The following is an 18,048-nucleotide window of genomic DNA, read 5'->3' on the forward strand; positions in this document are numbered from 1 at the left end:
TGGTTGTTGTTGTCTTTTGGTCCCCTTTTTGAAGCAATGTTTTACGGCCGGATGCCTTTCCTGCCGCCAACCCTGTTTGTCGCCTTTTTACGATAAACAGGGAATTACCAGTGTACTGGTACTCAATTTGCCGACCTCGGAAGGATGACAGGCTGAGTCAACCCCCCTTGGCGTTAATTCAGCGATCGACCGGGATTCGAACCCAGGATCCTAAGCTGGCACCCTAGCCGCTAGCCCAACACCAGGGTTTAGTCTCTTTATAAAAGAGATAAATACTTCAGCTGTTTTGTCATTTGTTTAGACAATGGGAATATATATAGAAAGGCAAAGCGATATTTTTCCTCAAATTTTTTGGATTCTTCACAGTACTTACCTCGATATATGCTCCAGTTTGTCTGTAGGGCATTGGTTTCCTTTTTCACTTTGATGCTCAAAGCTAAATCCAACTGATTAAGACTATGTAAGAGACTGATATATATTGAGAACATGTTTTAGGGCCATGACAACATCTGCCACTGGTAGACAAATAGAGCATCGTGCCCGCACCCGACAGAATCAAACCGTGCATGATGACTATCTTCAAAGGGTAGAGTTCTAACAACAGAGGCAGAAAATGACAAGTGGGGGTGGATAACTTATAAAACAACGACAAAAAGATGTGCCCCGCGGACTTATCGTGCGAAAAGATAAATGAAGACCTCCGTAATTTGAATCCAACGATCAAAATTCTATGCCATACAAGCATAATGCGATATCTTGGAAAAGCAAAAAAGTATCTTCCGCAAAGTCCAAGGAATGAAAATTTATCATGAAGGAACTCGCTTCTAAATATTCAATGTGGCCTTGCTTCAATCTCGGACAGACAAACACAACTAGGAGGTTGTGAGATATTTCTACGAAAACGATTCCATCTCTCGAGTTATGTCTGGAATTCTATGTACTGTATTTGTCATTAGATGTCCAGGTAACTAGAAGAAAGAGGCTATAAACAGTGATGTGAATGCCAGTGCCTCAGAATGTGTAGATGTCTCAAATGGGGGGTGCAACATAGATACTGGACCTGGTGCAGCTGACGGTCACAGGAAGACAGATCATCAAGTCCAGTTTAAGCACTTCTGTCAGCATTCAGCCACGAAGAAATATGATTACCAGATCGTGATGATGCCAGAAATATGTGCGAATTATATTGGGTCAATTATTATGACAACGGTGTTTCCACCATGGAAGATTGGATCCAGTGTACCATATGCCAGTGCTAGTACCATACCAACTCCAGCGGAGCATGCTCACTTCATGAGTTTGTATGCGATAAGTCCCTCAAATATTAAGACAAGTATATTAAATAAATAAGGCAGTTCTCTGTATGTATGTATGTATGTATGTATGTATGTATGTATGTATGTATGTATATATGTACATCTGGAAATCATAGAAAAAAACAGGGCTGGCCCAATCAACACGAAATTTTCCATGCATGTTCCCAGTACCCAGGGTCAGGTCATAGGCAGAAAGAAACAGGAAAGACCGCACTTGATCACAACCTGCAACAAAATCCGGTAAACGGCCGATTGGAAAACGCGCATTTAAACACTTCTAAAAGATAAAGAGCGCTATGGCAACAAACACTTTAATGTGCTATTAAAATATTAATTTGACACCTCTCATCCATGACAGCCTCTGCCATGGTTATATCAGAATGAGCTGATGTGTCAAATGGTCACGGATTGTTTAACCCCAATATGGGACCGTTCAAAAATTACCTAACACTATTTCTTGGGAGGCGTGTACCATGCTTGCTTACGGGCTTGATTAAACCTCACTAATAATTTTTATTCAACATATGATTAGATTTTTTGGGATCCTCTTATCGTGAATAACGCTCGACCCAAACAAAGCCAATGCAAATCTGACACAACAAACTCGGGCAGTGTATAATCAGCAGAGGCCTACAGGCCTGATGTCTTAGGCCTACCAGAAAAACAAGATGGCGGCCCGATTGTTTTGTCTGGGTGCCATGGTGGGTGGAGTAAAGCGAAAAATGTGGGTGGGGTCAGGCAGCTGAATGACCAATGAGTGCACATTTCAAAAATCAATCCTCATCGAGAACCACAACAACAGCAACAACCATGCGGTGCTGTGGTCTACCTGCATATGCAAAACTCTTGTCACAGGCAAAAATATCCAGGGTGAGGGGGGGGTGGGGGGATAACTTGTGTTTTCTTTTTCCCTGCACACAGCCACAGTGTAAGTGGTTTACTGACCCCTGCTGCAGACAGGGGGGGGGGGGGGGGGGGATTATTAGCCACAGCACAAAAAGTATATAAAGTACATCCCCCTTCCCCCCTCCCCCCCCCCCCCCCCCCCCCCCCCAGGCTGCTCCTGAAAGGAATGAGTGTTTCTAGTTTTCAAAATACGTTAGTCGTTCATGTACACAAAAACGTGGCTGGATATCCCCTGAAATAAAACAAATAATATGGGGAAAAGGCACTTGTGATTCCGTCACATCATTTGTCTCTTCCATCATGCTGCACTAAAGATGTGTTTAATCTTATGCGAGTGTTGGTCTGTGACATTACCATTACATGTTTTGTGTGGAGGACTCAATTATATCTCTTATGTTTTCCACAAACTGCAATGCTGAGCAAATGTAAAAAAAAAAAGAAAACTTGTCCAACAACAGTGTCCATTTTGTTGGGATTCCGCAACGGAAATGCTGGCTAGACAGTTGCATCGGCTCCACTTATAAGGCATAAGCTTCGCAGAGCTAAAGCCCCCAACATATCCGTAGGATTGCACTGCGGCCAACGTTTTATATACCACAGACAGGTTGATGTGTTGCAGGCATTTCCTGTTGGTCAGGATGCATGCAGAAATAGCTAGTGTGGCATTTGCTTCCTGGTGCACACTACAGTAATAGGGTCTGATCCTCACTTAATGCGGTATTGGGTTTAACCAGTTCACTCCGAGGAGGAGCTTCTGCTCCTCTCTCAAGGGTGTCATGTGGACCTACTCCCATTGAGGAATGGTCCACTTGTATGACCATGCATTCTGACCCTTCGGGGTGTTCAGGCTGATGTGCATGCTTATGGGACAGTCTTGTTGGAATGTGTACTTTGGCCAAGGAGGTGTAGAAGTATAAAACTTCTAAAGTGTTCATGAGATGTCTATCCTTGGGAGTAGACGAGTTATTGCTGGCATCTCAATTTAAATTTTTCCCTCGTCCTTTTAACTATCAATATTGCTACTGCAGGGGCACTTTGCTACTACAGGGGCACTTTGCTACTACAGGGGCACTTTGCTACTACAGGGGCAGTTTGCTACTACAGGGGCAAATGCACTCCCAAGGTGTTTAAATGTTTTGTTTTACCTTTTTGTATAAAAAGGCCTCCCTCATAGGTTGCAAGCCCTGTTTTTTCAGTATTATCTACATCGATTATTGTTTGTGGGTTTATTTCCCTTGAGGAACTTCTGTTAATCTTTGCACAGGCTGTTCCATGGTCAAAGCATGTAGGTGATTTTTGGGGCCTTCCTTTATCGAACTCCAGTAAAACAAAGTCTCTCAATGGTCGTGGCAATCGTTAATGCCATCTTGAACCACAGTTTATAAAGATTGTCATGATTATGCGGAAAAACTCCCTTGTCGTACAGATATAAAGGATTAGAGCTGATTGGCACTTGTGCGGTCACTCAAAGTCAGGACTACGCTGTGCATGTGCAACTCGCAACCAATTATTTTAAAAGGGTGTCAGGACATGCCATCTGCTCTTAAACCACACGGATGAGCAAGATTATTTTTGTGACATGGACTGAAAATTTCTGTCGCCATATTGATTCAGTAATAACAGAACGGAACTTGGTAGAGCACATACCTCCGCCGGGCTGGACAGTTTACGTTTTGTATCCACTGATAGGCCAGATCTGGATCTGGACCTGAACAAAATCGAATCGGCTTGTTCTTGCAACCAAGCACTCATCCACCTAGTTATGTCATAAGTTGCCCACAACTTTTTGAAACATCATGCTATATATAATTTTTGGCGCTATCATTAAATGGTGAAGAATCACTTAAAAAATTTTTTTTATCTCATATCCGGATTTGGATTTTCAACAAAATCGAATCGATTTGTCTTTGTCATACAACCAACCTGTTCACCAAGTTTCGTCCAAATCCGTCCACAACGTTTTTTAAATATCTTGCTCTATATCGTTTTTTGCCCGATCTCTCAATGGTGAAGAATCACGTAAAAAAAATTCTCGGATCCAGATCCGGACGTGGATCTTCACCAAAATCTAAATAATTTTGGCCTTGACACATACCCAACCTCTCCACCAACTTTCGTCTGAATCCATCCACGAGTGTTTAAGATATCCTGTTCACAGACAAACAAACAGACAGAAAACAAACAAAGACGAAATACTGTATGTCGTGCATAGCACGATGCTTGCGAGATCCCTGAAATAGGTTGTTGACCTTGTGGCCTATGTTGACCTCAAAAATAATTTGTGGTTGAATTCAGTAACCTGATTGGCAAATCCTCTCCAAATTTCAAGTCAATCGGATGAAAATTGAGGATTTTCGAATTTCCACCTTAAAGTGTTGAACTGTGGCTTATGCTGACCTTCTGGCCTATGATGACCTCAAAAATAATCGCTGGTTGAATTCAGTGACCTGATATGCAAATCGTCTTCAGATTTCAAGTCGATCGGATGAAAATTGAGAATTTTCGAAATTAGAGAAAGTTGTTGACCTTTGGCCTATGTTGGTTGACCTTTTGACCTCAAAATATAGTTTTCCACATCATTTGGTGAAGTTTCGTAAATATCGGTTTAAAAGTGTGACCTGCAGGCGATTGACATACAAACAGATAACCAAACAGACAAAATAGCGCACAAGACAAAGCAATATACTTGTAAAATCTTCGATTTTCACAAGTAACAAACAGACAAGGGTGAAAACATAACCTGCACTCACCTTCGGTGGTGTCGATAAATATTAGAGTAAAGTGTAGTGATTTGTGTTGCCTTAGAATCCCCTCATGAAATATTAGGATTCATTTTAGGGTTGGTGCTTGCTCAGTGAAGGGTGTGTCGGAATGTTTTTGAGAAGCTTCGCTCTGCTGTACGTGCAGGTTGTACACGAGGATGGCATCTTGTACGTGTTTACAGAGACCGAGACACAACGCAGGCAGTGGGTTTATGCGCTCAAACAGGGTATGTTGTGATTAAAATGTTTAAAATGATCCCCCATAAAGATGGCAGAGCGTTACCCTTCCTCGTGGAGTATGATGTGCCAAACTGGTTGCCCATTGAGTCATTACCACTTTGCTGTTGTGTGTCATCCCCAAACTGGGTCTTAAGAGATTTGTTCAATAATGATTTTTCTCTTGTTAACGGTTAAGGTATATACAGGGTGAGTCAGAAGTAGCGCCCGATTTCTGTATATATATATATTTCTGTCAGTTGATTGTTTGTTTGACATTTGTATTACAGTGTACAAGAAGGTATAAATAAATGAATGACATGTTTATCTAACCATTTATTCGGGGGAAAATTATTACGGAAGTGTACCAAGCTGTTTTGCTTGCAATTTTCAAAGTGCCCTCCCTCGTGATCGATGCACAATTGCAGCCGAGCAGGCACAGAGTGGCACACACGCTTGCAGAGATCGATATCGATTTCCTCAAACTTTGCAGTGATTTGAGCCTTCAATTCCTGAATGGTACGAGGCTTTTCACGATAAACAAGGTCTTTCATGAGCCCCCAAAGAAAGAAATCTGGAGGTGTAATGTCTGGGGAGCGTGCCGGCCACTCGATCGGACCGCGGCGGCCGATCCACTTTCTGGGATCCACTTACACTTCCGTAATAATTTTCCCCCGAATAAATGGTTAGATAAACATGTCATTCATTTATTTCTACCTTCTTGTACACTGTAATACAAATGGCAAACAAACAATCAACTGACAGAAATATATATATATATATATATATATAAACAGAAATCGGGCGCTACTTCTGACTCACCCTATATTTGTACACGTGATTTGATTTATTTATTTTTACTCCTGTATCCCAGCAATATTGAAATATCACGATAAATGCTGAGAGTTGTTTTGAGACGATATCAGGAAATTCATGAATTCTTTTCACATGAAACTGAACATTCATTCCTCAGGATAAATCATCACCACCATTGACTGCATGGAAAATTTATATTTTTATTTTTATAAAATTTATATTTTAGAGAGAGAGAGAGAGAGAGAGAGACAGACAGACAGACAGACAGACAGACAGACAGATAGAGATAGACATACTGTACACAGAGTGGGCCTGCCCATGGGGACCGATCTGCATTCGGATCATGACAGTGATGCCCTGATGAATCCGGTCAGCAGGAAAGAGTGGTGAAGAATTGGGCCCCGACTTACATTGGGGCAAACAACCATCGCATGGAGGCATCCCCGATAATTTTCCTTAATTGAAGTTTTTTTTCCACTTAGTCAAGGATCGTGGAAAAGAGTGAGAACGCAGAACGGATCAGGCCACAATATAGCAAAAGGAAAGGAAAGGAAAGGCAAGAGAAGAGGGAAACACCAACAGCAGGGCAGAGGGTGAAAATAGAGGGAGATGGATAGGAGGGCAGAAAACATAGGATGCAGGTAATGATGAGGGGTAGAGGAGAACATAAGGGGTGGACAACATGGACCTGTTGGTGATAGCAAAACTTTGGGAGGGTGGGGGTGGTTTAACTGGTGTAAAGAAGATCATGGTTGCGGATGGGGGGATGATTTGAGACGGTGGTGAACAGCTGTCTTGAAGGGAAGAATGAGATTGAAGAGAGTATCGAAGGTACATCCACAGGTGGGGAAAAAGAGGAATAAATGAGTAGATGTGAGCAATGGTTGTGGATTTAACTGCAGATATCTGGGGGGAGGGAGGAGAGGAGGACAAAGCATAAAGAGGGCAGATGGTGCAAGACCTGAAATGAAGTGAAAGAAGACAGAGAGACCACGACCTGTCTGTGATAGCATGCTGCTAGGCCCATATACTCGGCTTCATCGTGGGAAATTCCAATGATATCAAAGGCTTTGGTTTCCATGGTGTCAAGCTGAGCAAGGTGTGAGGCAGGAGAGCCAGCTCCGAAGGGAGAGCACCATGAAGCTCTGGATGAAAGCTTTGTAGTTGGATAGGAGCTCACGTGGGCCAAGGAAGGACTTTCCATGACGGAAGATGCCCAGTCGGCGCCTGGCTTTGGAGACCAACTTTGAAATGTGGCCCACGAGAGATCATGGCTGAGAGTGAGACCCAAGAGTTTGAGTGACTGAACCTCTTTGAGAGGGTTGTTGAGAAAGTAGATGAGAGGGTTTGTGGAACGGTTCTTTCAGAGAGAGGGAGAGAAAGTATGTGGGATTTATCATGATTGAAAGACATATTCCAAGTGTTTGACCAGATTGTGATTTTGCCATGGTCTGAGGGGAGGGAAGAGGCCTGTCTGTCAGAAGGATGAGGGAAGACAAAGCAGAGAGTGGATTCATCATCAAAGAGAGAAAGTGGATTTTCCAGAGAGTCAGTGCATGAGATCAATGATCAAGATTAAGAATAAGATGGGGCCTAGTACACTGCCTTGGGGAACTCCTGCCAGAGAGATGTTGACCTTCACAAGCACATGATCAGATGAGCCAATTGGGACAGAGGACGAGCAAGATACATTTTCAGGGAAGTTGTTCATCACCAAATCCAGAAGGCAGGATTTGACATTGGGAGATATCCGGGTGAGAAAGTTTTACACATTGATTCAGTCCCATGGAGTCACAGAAGTCCTTTGCAGAATTATTGGGATTAGTGAAAGAAGCTGTTGGGATTAGTGAAACTTTTCTTCCTTTCCTTCTTTCCTACTTTCATTTTTCTCTCTTGTACCCCATACCCTTTTTTGGCAGAAACTCAATACAACGTGACATGGCAGAAATACCATCCCGGACTCTGGCAGACTGGTGGTAACGGCTGGCCCTGTTGCGGACAGCTCGATCGTAAGGCCTTGGGATGTCAATTGTACCAACACTTTGCACGTGCGTTCCTTCCTGGTAAACATTTTGGTATTCCGAAAGTCTGTATTGACATTGAAAATGAATGTGATGAATGAAAAAGTTTTCACTTCATCGTTTTCATCATCGAGGAGCCCCAAGCGGTTAATGGTAAAAACAAAGAGAACCGCCAAGTGACTAAGATATTCATTGTTCAGGAAGTCAATTGACGATTGTCTCGCACCACAGACTTTCCACCAATAGAGTATATAAGTTATTTCCTGACTCTTCATCCGATGAAGAATGACTCAGCATGGCAATTGCGACTTCCTCAGGGAGGAAAGTAAGCTTGCCTTTGCCCTAGTGAGGTGTCATGCTCGTTACTAACACAGGGAATAAAACTATCATCTTCTTCTTCTTCTTCTTTAACGGCCACAATTATTCCCACTTTCTGGTTGGGGAAGCTTTGCCCAATTGTTTCACGAACCGGCTGGCAAGGCCTGACGTTCAACTAAAGTTAGGGTAGGGATTTGTAATTTGGCCAGGCTTGCCGGCGAAGGACACTAGGATCTTTAACATCTACTAACTAATGCCAACAAATAATGATTGTGATGGTAAAACACCTTTGGGCACCTTGATTTTGTGTCTCCCTCCAAGCCACCCAGGGCAATTTCCCGGCATGCCAGTGCCATGGGCAGTATAGAAGAACCACCTTTGGAGGCCATTTTCCCCTGCAGAGCAGGGGTTGGCCTTTTTTTGAAGCAATGTTTTATGGCCGGATGACCTTCCTGCCGCCAACCCTGTTAGTCGCCTCTTGCAACACACAGGGAATTACCAGTGAGCTGGTACTCAATTTGCCGACCGCGGAAGAATGACAGGCTGAGTCAACGCCCCTGGCGTTAATTCAGCGATCGACCGGGATTCAAACCCAGGATCCTAGGATCCCAAGCCAGCACCCTAACCGCTAAGCCAACACCAGGCTACTAAAACCAGTATAACACCATCTAAAACTACTTTGGGAGCAATTTACATAATGATAATTGCGCTAATGACGTAATGACATAAATGAACACATAGGTGTTGATGCTACACCATCCGGATGAAAGGGGTTAAGAACGAATCTGCATATGGGAATAAGTGAATAACACCACAATTTCCCTTAAACACGGCATGTATTTTTGAAGATGAAAATACCGGAACCTCCGTAAAGGTTGATTTTGAAAAAACAATTTATTGAAGGGGGCCCGGTTTAAGGGGGCCTGTCACTTAACATTGCTCCGGGGCCCATTCTGGCTCTCAGTGACCCTGCCTCTAGGCCGTCTTGTCAGCCCACAAAATAAAACAAGCATGCACTGGTCATCTACTTGCAGTTAGAGTCCCGTTTAGCACCCTCATAGTTGTCCTTAATGCTTTAACCCTTGGATGCAGTGATTGGGCCTTGGAGGCCCACAAGGTCTTTTTTGTTGCAAAAACTATGCTGTACAATTTTTTTTGGAATGAGTCTCATTTTCACCGACTTTCATGTTGTTACAAAAAATTCAGTGACATAAATAAATAAAAAATTCATCCAGGCTCGTGGGAAAATCTTCATTCTTCACTTAACGTCATTCTAACCCGAAAATCCGACACGAATGCAGGCCTGGGGCCTTTTGAGGCCCTGCATAAATGTTGTTGTACTACTATGTTATATCATTATTTTCTTGATATGAGCCTCATCATATGCTCCTATAACTTGGTTACAAATATTTCAGTGACAAAAACATGAAAAAATTAAAAAAAACTTTACACGAATACATCCGTTGGGCCTCCGAGGCCCAATGGCTGCATTTATGTAGAATTTTTGATGCCTGCATCTAAGGGTTAATAATGTTAATCTGTGCAATTGATTTCCACAAATAAATCTGAATCGGATAAAAGTCAACAATGACGTCATGAATATCTTGAAAATTTCCCATTAAGAAAGAAAGCCCCAAAGGCCGAGAGATGGATTCCAAACTGTGAGCACGTCGGGGATGTCTCTCGCATTCATTCCTCATCGCAATTGTGTTTCCGCACACAATCTCTTTTCCTGTCACTGCCCAGGTGCCTCACAAATGTTGACAAAGTCAAATTTGAGTGTCATTAGTAATAACATGGAATTCCAGGTACTCTGAAGCATGTCATTTGGGAATTTCCATCCAAAATGAAGCAAATGACGTATCGGGTCACCTGATGACTTGCACCTCAGCAGTGAAAATGTCCCGATTTGATTGGGGCAATGTTTTCTTGTAGTGATGCCATTGTTCACAATGTTATAAAAGATATGTAATCATATTACGATGTTCGCCGTATTTTCCAGCCAAAGAGAAGAAGCCACTTCCACCGACTCCAGATCAAAATCAAGTATGTGACGTGTTCTCCTTCTACAGCTCCATCTTACTTATTAAAGATGGCTGCTTCTTATTTTGTGTGTAGCCCACAGCTACAGATAGCATCCTTTTCTGGAGATGCGGTTGTGCTACTGGTGCGGTGCCCCAAGTTATACTAAAATATGCAATTTGGTATTGGTCAGTGTGTCGGTCTGACCCTGATACATTCAGTTGTTACTTGTCCAATCTCAACCAAACTTCACAGCAGTACTAAGGGTCACATGAGGGAGGTTGTAGTGACTTCCTTTGCCCCGCTCCTCAAATGGGGTTTTCTGCCTTCGGCAAACACGTTGTTAACATGTACAAATAGTTTATCATGGAATTTCCTGGGACACCAGGAACAGCTGTTCACCACCATCTCTTATCTTCCCCCATCCGAAACCTTGATCTTTTCTACCCCCGTTATTTCACCCCAGTTCCACTTTTTTGAAATACCAACTTCTTTCCTGGAAGTCCTAGCAGTGTGCATGTGTTTTATACCTCTCCCACCCCTCCTCCCCCTTCCCGTGCCTCCTCCCCCGAAGCCCTCTCCCTCCCACAGATCTTCCGTTGTCCCTGTTCTCTACTGTTGTACTTGTGTGCTTCCCTCTCTCTCTCCCCATCTTGTCCCCCGCTCCCTTTGTTTTTTGTCATTAATGTTAGCTCTCACACGAGCCTCGATCTTGTATTCAAAAAAAAAAAGAAGACACCCAAATTATAAAGCACAAACACATATGATTACCTTTTAAACAGTCCCTGCTACTGTTTAGCACTAAATTGAAAGGGACGAATCCTGACAATTCTGGAGGCGTCAGATGCTTATCACGTCCCCCACAGACTAACGGACCAGAACCTAGATCTACTGTAATCTATATAGCCCAGAGATGATAATAGCATCACCCTTCCTGCCTTCTCGTAGTATTAGTAGATTAAAGCTGGAATTTGGAATTTGGTCAGGGTGGGTGATGGCTCGCCTACTTTTTGTGAAGGCCACCATGTGATCTTTAACATCCACTAACTAATGCAAGCAGACGGAACCGCCAGTTTAACGTCAATCTGGAGGACGGCACACACATTGCCTTGCCCTGCAAGCAAAACACCCATATGACGGGTTGGAGCTGGGCCGAGAATATTGAAATCATGGAGTGCCAGGTTTCATGAATTTGGGAAGAACAATCTATCTATCTTGAGGTTATTGTTATAGTATTAATAATTTAATTTCTACAAATGACACAGACAATTTGGTGTACAATTGTCATTTGTGATTTTTCTTTTTAATTGTTTTTTTTAACCTTATTGAATTTCTTTTTAAACCTTTTAAGGTTTCTTTATATACTACTTTCCTATTCTCCATGCATTTTAAAGAAATGTTACGTGTGCTAAATATGATTCATTCCTAGGGTCACAGCAGCACAAGGCGAACACTAAGCGCACCAGTGATGTTTTCACTCCTGTCTGTCTGTCAATTTGTCTGCCTGTTAACTGGATATCTCAAAAAGTTATGGACTGATTTGGACGAAACTAAGTGGACAGGTTGGGTGTGTTATAAGGAAGAATTGATTTTTTTTAATTTCTAGTTGATTCTACACAATTGAGAGATGGGCCAAAAACGACATAGGATGATATTTCAAATTGTTGTGGTCGAGTTATTATATGGCAAATCAAGGTGGATGAGTTGGTTAGGTGACAAGAACAAGCGATTTGATATTGGTTCAGGTCCAGTTCGAGATCCGGCCCATCAGTGGGATACAAAAGGTAAACGGCTGAGCCTGGTTATGCCTCAGCTGACAAAGTCTCCGGAGGCATTATGTTTTCGGGTTGTCTGTACGTCCGTCCATCCGGGCTAAACCTCGTTTTTCTCAGCAACCATATGACCAATTGAGACGAAACTTTCAGGGTAGGAGTGGCACCCATGCAGAATGTTTTTATGATAATTGTGACGTCATAGGTCACGTGGTATGGCAGCCATATTTGATTAAAGGCAAATTAAAAAATATATATTTCTCGGAAACCGCTCAACGGAAAAATTTGAAACTTTGCACATTGTCAAGTACTCCCAATGGGGAACAAAAGCATGATAATGATGACGACATAGGTGATGTCGTATACCAGCCAAAAATGTTTTAATCGAAATCCTTATCCTAAAAATCTGAAATTGCATGCACGTGATCTATGACCCATTTGTATTGAAATATTCAATTTATGAAATCATAGGTCACATGGTTTGGCAGCCATATTGGATTGACGGAAAATATTAAATAATTATATCTCTGAAACCGCTCACCCTATCGATGCAAAATTTTCCAAATATCATCTAACAGCACTGTTGCATATAGTTTGAAAATGATGATGTCATATGTCACGTGGTTTGGCAGCCATCTTCGATAGAAAAAAGAAACCTTATCCAATCAACATGAAACTTCACAAACGTGATCCCCTACCCATACATATGCAGAGTGATGGCATCTACCCCTTGTGGGACTATGCGGAGGCATATTGGCGACACATTCGTATTTTTCTAGTTTCTTTATGTTTCTCGTTTCATTTTAGCGAGTGCACTTACGTTATCTCAGAGTTACTGTTGCTGTTCTTTCATATCATAGAGTATTTGCTACTTGCTTCAGCATCAAAAAAACTGCAATGTGTATTGATTCCTCTGCCGTTTTCACTCCTAGGTGATGTCCTCACCACAGCTATCCAATAGTAGCCCATCACCATTAGGTCGACCCCTGCCGCCTGTGCCTGAGGTCCAGCACGTTGTGGCAAAATTTGATTTTCCTGGGGTGGAGGCCCAGGACTTGCCGATGGTGAAAGGATGCGTTTACCTCATCCTGGATGACAAAAACCCGCACTGGTGGCGAGCACAAGATGAGGAAGGGTGGGTGAAAGAGGTTTGAGCAAAGCTGTGCATAAGGTTTTAGAATGGAGGTGTGAAAGGAAAGTAAAATGGTGGTGGTAGGGTTTCTAATCATGGCATGTGTGTACTGGAGGAGAAACGTGCTTATTTGAGGGTATCAGGATGTTGGGAGACTTCCTATGTATGGATGACCTGGACACTCAATTAAAGTACAAAAACTAGTATAAAAAACATTTTAAATGTAAAAGGATGTAGAGATGGTATGCCAAAATGAACATAAACAAGTACACATACATTCAAAGTACACCGCCCCCATGCCAAATAATTAAATATCCGACAGCGCGGCATTGCCGGGGCGCTCATAGAGACTGCATTGGGAGGGAGAGGTGTACAATAATTGATTGATTAATTGCATAATTAAAATCGACAAAAGATTGTCATAAAATATTTTCATAATCAATTGGCTAATAGCATAACTAAACCACTTGTGCTTCATCCGGAGATGTAACTTTTAGAAATGTAATTAAATAAGTCATTAATAACAAAATTAAATAATTAATTTATTAATCAATAAATAATTAATTGATTAATTGATTAATAAATCAAAAATACCCTTTACAGACAAATCACTTGGTCATTGTCGTTTCTAAATATCAGCTTCCGAGCTCAAAAGGTGCCTGAGATATTGGCCAGATGAGAAAGAAAATAAATAAATGATTAATAATGAAAATAGAGAAATAATAATCGTAAATAATAATAATAATTAATCAATTGCCTAATAAAACACATAAACCACCACCATTTATTCCGAATCTGTAACTTTAAAAAATAAAATAATATCGTCATTAATCAAATAATTAAATAATTAATCAATTAATTGATTAATCAATAAATCAAAAATAGCCTTGACAGCCAAATCACTTGGTGATTGTCATGTCCAAATATCAGCTTCCTTTCTCAAAAGGTGCCTGAGATAAGGCCCAGAAGAGAAAGGAAATATACAAGTACTTAATTAATTGCTAATAATTAAATAACTAATCAATTAATTGATTAATCAATAAATCAAAAATATATTTTACTGCCAAATCACCTGGTCATTGGCACTGTCCAAATATCAGCTTCCTAACTCAAAAGGTGCCTGAGTTAATGGCCAGAAGAGAAAGGAAATGTATAAGTACTTAATTAATCGCTAATAATTAAATAACCCATCAATTAATTGATTAATCAAAAAACAAAAAATACTGTTTATTACAAAGGACTTGCTCACTATTGTGCCGAAATTTCAGCTTCCTGGCTCAAAGGATGGCTGAGATATCGCCCGGACAAACAAGAAAGAAAACAAACAAACAAGAAAACAAACAAGAAAACAAACAAGAAAACAAACAAGCAAACAAACAATCAGAGTGAAAACTGAGTACTCCCTTTCAGCGTGCGTCACTGCCGAGCCCCCTTCGGTGCCCAGCAATGACGATTTGCAATGCCTGGAGATGGCATAGGAAAGGAGCGGTGTACAACAATTAGGGATTATCATGTGGAACCATCCGTACATGTTTCTTTGGATAATTATCGTGGCAGACAGATCGGGCAGCTTCGGCTGCTGTGGGACGTGAACAGTCATTTACTACTTTACCAAGCTAGGAGGATTACATCCACATATATATTCCATGCATACAGTGTATATATAATGCGTTATGGACCGGAAATTGACAAGCTGTGTGTACCTTTCGCAGACGAGAAGGCCTCATTCCCAGCACCTTTGTCTACCCTCTAACACGCTCTGACATTGAACAAAACAGGTGAGTTGACTCCTAAAGACCATGGAAGGGAGAAATAAAAGAGACTTTGGATTGTTAAAGTTTGGAAGTGCTGGAATACATACTGTATAGGGAGTTATAATCTGTATGTATCAGCACTTCCTGTACAAAGGTTGTTTTTAGCCGCGTCGCAGACGCTGCTCATAGAGTGCCCTCTGCTGTTGTTCTTGTTCTTCTTCTTCTTCTTCTTGTTCTTGTTGTTCTTGCAGAGAAGACAAAACCTCAAAGCTCCACCCATTCGGGGAACCATAGCTCCACCCATTGTGGGAGAGGCTTCATATAAACAAATATCCACCATTTTATTAACTCGCATAGCTTTGAGGCCTGTTTTGTAGGCCCGTGGTGTCTTGCTCTCTCACACAGTTTTCTTTCAAATCAAATTCGATATATCATTTCATTTTTCACAGTCGCTAACATAGTTTTAGACTCGGTTGGAAAAAAACGGGAAGAAAATCCGATGAAAGTTGCCCTTTATAGAACGAAATAAATTCTCAAAGGCCTGTAACTTCAAGTCCATTGAGATATACATTTTTTAAATCGCGGCATGGTCAGTCATACACCGCCCGAAATAACAGACGGGAAAATGCCGAGATATATATATATTTTGTTTAAATCGCGGCATGGTCAGTCATACACCGCCCGAAATAACAGACGGGAAAATGCCGAGATATATTGTTTTTTTTTTTAAATCGCGGCATGGTCAGTCATACACCGCCTGAAATAACAGACGGGAAAATGCCGAGATATATATATATTTTGTTTAAATCGCGGCATGGTCAGTCATACACCGCCCGAAATAACAGACGGGAAAATGCCGAGATATATTAAAAATTCGTCCATTTGATGACAATCGTCACGATGAAATATTTAATTTATACGTCGTCACAATAATGTGGAGAGAGGAGCATAGCTTCGTTCACGTGTCGCCACACACGGGAAATTGCCGAGATTTTTTTTTTTTAATCGCGGCATGGTCACTCATACACCGCCTGAAATAACAGACGGGAAAATGCCGAGATATATTAAAAATTCGTCGCCACACACGGGAAATTGCCGAGATATATTTTCACTTTGCACAAAAATAACATCAAGTAATCGAATCAATAGGAATGTCCTGTGCCTATAACATCGACGTTATAGGCACAGCTGCATCTAGGCATTGTGTAACATCGACGCGGGTTTTTGTTTTAATTAAAACTTTTTGTACTTGTTTTTATAAGGAAGTAGGTGCAGGAAGTCTGTATTTGAACAGCTGGAGCAAGAAAGTGAGCATCTCATAATCATAATGACATCGTCAGCGCTGATGATCTTTCATTCGTTTTCCTTTACTCATCAGTGTTTGTTAATTTCATGATCCAAATGAACATCCAGTCATCTGGTTGGCTGCATGATGCAAAACAGCAAATGTTGCCTAAATTCCACATTACACTGCATTTGCTAAATCTTTATTTTGCAGATGGTTCTGCAAAGACATGACGCGTACGAAGGCTGAGCAGCTGCTGAGGAAGACGGTGCGTGATAAGGGTGCCGATTGCATCATTATCTACCCCAGAAATCCTCTCATACCGCTATGTCCAACGACATATCTTCACTTTTTCCACAATACCAGAAATAAATGGGAATGTTCTTCCAAAATGGCGCTCCGGCTGTTTTGTGGTCCCCAATGTTGCTTTTAATGATTCATGTCATCGTAACAATGGCAGCTAATGTGGTTTTTCAGGGCAAAGAGGGATCGTTTTTGGTGAGGGAGTCCAGCCAAGTCGGGAAGCTCACTGTGTCCGTCTACAGCTGCATCCCTTGGTAAGACCACAGACCACAGTCCATTAAGATACAATGTCAGCAAACACCATCTGTCCAGCATAAAAAACAATGTTGAGTTGTTACAAGTCATGGTGTGTGCAATGGAAACCTACACGGTACAGGTCAGCTATGGGACGGGGAGGGGGAGGTAGGTGTAGGGGTAGGAAGGGATGGGGAGGGGGAGGTAGGTGTAGGGGTAGGAAGGGATGGGGAGGTAGGTGTAGGGGTAGCAAGGGTTGGGGAGGGGGAGGTAGGTGTAGGGGTAGGAAGAGTCGGGGAGGGGGAGGTAGGTGTAGGGGTAGGAAGTGTCGGGGAGGGGGAGGTAGGTGTAGGGATAGGAAGGGTCAGGGAGGGGGAGGTATGCGTAGGGGTAGGGAGGGTCGGGGAGGGGGAGGTAGGCGTAGGGGTAGGGAGGGTCCGGGAGGGGATGGGCGGTAGCTGGCCTATGGCCCCACACTTTTATTTTTTTCTCCATGATGCTTCACGGAGAATGTTGTACATCGACTATGTCACAAAAGCCAAAGATCTTTGATCGATCGATGTCCAAAGTTGAGTTTGCTGAAAGGATAATGCGGTGATGACGCTATTTGTGATATTGCGCACAGTTACACTTTGGCACACCACAAATCAAAGTTTGGTGCAACACGAATCACACAAAACTTTTCTCATGTATTTCTTGAACAAAAGACAAAACTTGTCTTTTGGATTTATGTTGTGGCTCTTCCATGTGCCTTGTACACAAAACATTTGACTCTCTTTTTTTTTTTTGGCAGTTTTTGACACCCTCCTTTACCCTCCTTTACCCTCCTTTCTCTTGTGATGGTCGGTGACGCATTGCCAGACCCCAGACCTTTGGTTGACCAGACCACAGACCCATTGCAAGACCCCAGACCCCTAGACCAGACCCCAGACATTGCCAGACCTTTGGCAGCATGCAGTTTCAAAGTTTCTCTCACGATAGGATTTTGCAAAAATGGAATATTTCGAGATGGTTATGAGTTAACAGACAGCCGTCTCGATCGCCGAGGCTGAGCTTCACAAGGCCCGTGACACCTATCGGCTCAAAATACTTTTAAATGTCGCTTTGGTAGCTTTACAATGAAGGTGAAAATGTATAGGGAGTGCATAGCGATTGTGAATACGACGCTCCGAGGCGTCCTTGGTTTCACAT

At 42.1% G+C, this 18,048-nt stretch overlaps 1 protein-coding gene across 2 annotated transcripts in view; it reads left to right on the forward strand.

Annotated features, from left to right (window-relative positions):
• Positions 1–18,048, forward strand: part of LOC137420613 (tyrosine-protein kinase Tec) — an 80,978-nt gene that overhangs the window by 29,166 nt on the left and 33,764 nt on the right. The window contains exons 4-10 of one of the 2 annotated variants that reach the window (XM_068105824.2): positions 5,130–5,211; positions 7,936–8,064; positions 10,358–10,401; positions 13,082–13,284; positions 14,994–15,059; positions 16,534–16,588; positions 16,798–16,877. In XM_068105824.2, the coding sequence (XP_067961925.2) occupies positions 5,130–5,211; positions 7,936–8,064; positions 10,358–10,401; positions 13,082–13,284; positions 14,994–15,059; positions 16,534–16,588; positions 16,798–16,877 (659 nt within the window). Of the gene's footprint in view, positions 1–5,129; positions 5,212–7,935; positions 8,080–10,357; positions 10,402–13,081; positions 13,285–14,993; positions 15,060–16,533; positions 16,589–16,797; positions 16,878–18,048 lie in introns of both variants that reach the window. The other variant, XM_068105823.2, reaches the window with a different exon arrangement.

This window comes from Myxine glutinosa, chromosome 2, assembly GCF_964187855.1.
Source record: "Myxine glutinosa chromosome 2, kmMyxGlut1.1, whole genome shotgun sequence".
NCBI classification, from domain to species: Eukaryota; Metazoa; Chordata; class Myxini; order Myxiniformes; family Myxinidae; genus Myxine; species Myxine glutinosa.